The sequence below is a fragment of the Phragmites australis genome, chromosome 17 (genome assembly GCF_958298935.1).
Source record: "Phragmites australis chromosome 17, lpPhrAust1.1, whole genome shotgun sequence".
Classification (NCBI taxonomy): domain Eukaryota; kingdom Viridiplantae; phylum Streptophyta; class Magnoliopsida; order Poales; family Poaceae; genus Phragmites; species Phragmites australis.
The window spans coordinates 28,560,573-28,562,925 of record NC_084937.1 but is presented as its reverse complement, the minus strand read 5'-3'; the positions used below and the strand labels follow the sequence as shown (position 1 = coordinate 28,562,925).

The 2,353-nt window shown below is 55.5% G+C and overlaps 1 protein-coding gene across 1 annotated transcript; it reads right to left on the bottom strand.

Annotated features, from left to right (window-relative positions):
- Nucleotides 1–266: 266 nt before the first annotated feature.
- LOC133896604 (uncharacterized) lies at nt 267–2,069 on the bottom strand. The gene has a single exon (XM_062337203.1). The coding sequence runs from the start codon at nt 1,753–1,755 to the stop codon at nt 739–741; it is 1,017 nt and encodes a 338-aa protein (XP_062193187.1). The 5' UTR covers nt 1,756–2,069; the 3' UTR covers nt 267–738.
- Between the last annotated feature and the right edge of the window lie 284 nt (nt 2,070–2,353).

The following is a 2,353-nucleotide window of genomic DNA, read 5'->3' as shown; positions in this document are numbered from 1 at the left end:
TCTTGCCGTCATCCCCATTTGTAATCAAAGTACAAATTTAAGTGTAACTTAATCCATACTTCATTGACGTGAAGCTGTGATTACCTTGTAAATTACTCTACAATGATGATCCATCAAACGACGACCCATTGTCCACTAATCCCCATTCTTCCTCCGGCCGCGGCCGGCACGCATACCGCGTCACCCTCCACTACGGAACGTCACTCCACAATCATCACATACACTTCACTAGTTATCCCCATAGAAAAGATGAAAATGAACCCTGCTTTTGCATCAGTGAGTTATATATATTCTCCTCTTTGGCGAAATAAACAAACAAGAAGAAACAAACCATCAACAACTACATTTCATCTAACTAGCTTTATTACCAGAAGCTCCTATGAGGCTATGACTTTGATACACCTCAATTTTTGAGCTGCACAACACTTGTAAAATGTAATCGTGTCTATATCTACACATAAATGTCTCGTGTGTAATGGAGTATATTATCTCGGTGCAGAACAAGAAAGCATTAGTAGTTTCATAATCCTCGTGTAATGGAGAATGTGACAGAAAAAATGGTGGTTGGGAGTTGGGACGAACACTTAAGAGAATAGGCAACCTTTTTCGTTGGCTTTTGATCGAGGTGGGTTTGGGTGCTGCACCTGCACGGCTAAGGCTGGTGCAGCCGGACACGTCAGATTCTGCACCCAAGATGGCGAGTGCGTGGCCCCGACGGCGACAGCGACAAGCACGCACTCACCGGCCGTCGTCGTGCCTGTGCGGTTTCGGGGAGAGCACCCAGTGCTGGCCGTGGGGCCGGACGGTGAGCCCCTTCACCCTGGCGAACAGCGTCACCGCGCGGCGCACGCCGCGGTCGTCGGCGGAGGTGAAGTAGTCGTGGCCGAACATGACGCCGCCGGGCCGGAGCACGGCCCAGGCCATGTTAATGTCTGCCCATGCTGAGTGGAAGTCGTGCCCTGCGTCCACCTCGATGAGGTCGGCGTAGATGCCCCACTCGCACAGCGCGGTGAGCGTGGACGCTGTGGAGAAAGGCAGCGGCAGCACCCGCGCGGTGGAGTCGGGCCCCGCCGCGGCCACGTTGGCCATGAACTGCGGCAGAAGCAGCGCGTCGCCGTGCCGCTGAGGCGGCACGTCGCGGCGGAAGCGCTCGCGGAAGGCCGGCCACCCGCGGAAGTCGTCGATGCAGAGGATGGCCGGGGAGAGCGAGAGGTTCTTGGACACGGCCGCCATGTGCAGCGCCGACGCGCCCAGGAAGGCGCCCAGCTCGATGATGGTATCCGGGCGCACCTCCTCGATGAGTTCCGCGAACACGGCCCCCGTCGAGCCCCATCCGCGCGGGCGCGCCGCCGCCGGGTGCAGCAGCGCCGCGGTGTGCGGCGGCGGGAAGCTCGCGTACGGGCTCTCGCCGTCGAACAGCTTCTCAAGAACCGTCGGCCGGACGGCCTCGCTGGGTATCGGCTCCCCGCACTCTTCTCTGAACCGGAACAGGTCATGCGGCGGCGACTGCGGGTAGCTCGCAGCAGCGCCGGTGCTGTTCGACTCCGACACAGCAGTGGAGGCGGTGAGGTGCGCGGCGTGCGGCCGTATGGCCGTCTGAGACGGCTTTGGGGACGGCCGGGTGGACGACGATAGGATGCCAAGGGAGTAGCCCACGGCGAAGACGATCAGGAAGGAGGTGAGTCGCGCGAGGTGCGGCCGGAGCCTGGCCGGCACGGCGGAAGAAGGCGGTGCCGGCGGTTGACGCGGCTTCATGGTCACGTCACAAAAAGACCTCTGTGTCTTCGTTTGCGCTCTTTTGGACTCTTTGCTTCTCCCTCTCTTTATTCTTGTTCAAATATTAGGTTGGAATTTGTATTTATAGACATGGTGGGAAAGAAGGAGAGCTGCAGCTAGCAGCGGTTGTTAGTTTAATACTACTCCCTGCTCTTTGGTTGGAGTGAAGATAAAACAAGGTACAGAAAATGATGAACTTTTTCAGATTAGAAAACGGGAAACTTTGTCTTTTTGAGATTAGAAAAAGAAAAGGTTTAAGATTTTGGTGAGGGGTGATTGGCCCGGTTGGTGAGTTTTGGGTGGCGAATCTGATGGCAGTTAGGAGCAGCATGATTCAGGTTTCAGGAAATTTATGCATGTCCATACATGAAAAGTGTCAGATGTGCATACATGAAAAGTGAGTGTCAGAGGTATGTGCTGCAAGATCTTCACATGTCAGTGTGGTCTCCCTGCCATGGTCGTGGACCTGGAGTATGTTCTTCATTGATCCGTGCAACTGTTACTGTGTGTGAGAGCATTAGTTCACTGGTGGGATTGGCCAGGTCACAGCACAAGCTAGTGTCCTGGGAGCTCCGAA

What these genes read in the sequence shown, in the direction of transcription:
- LOC133896604 (XM_062337203.1), bottom strand. Translation starts at nt 1,755, where the DNA reads ATGAAGCCGCGTCAACCGCCGGCACCGCCTTCTTCCGCCGTGCCGGCC.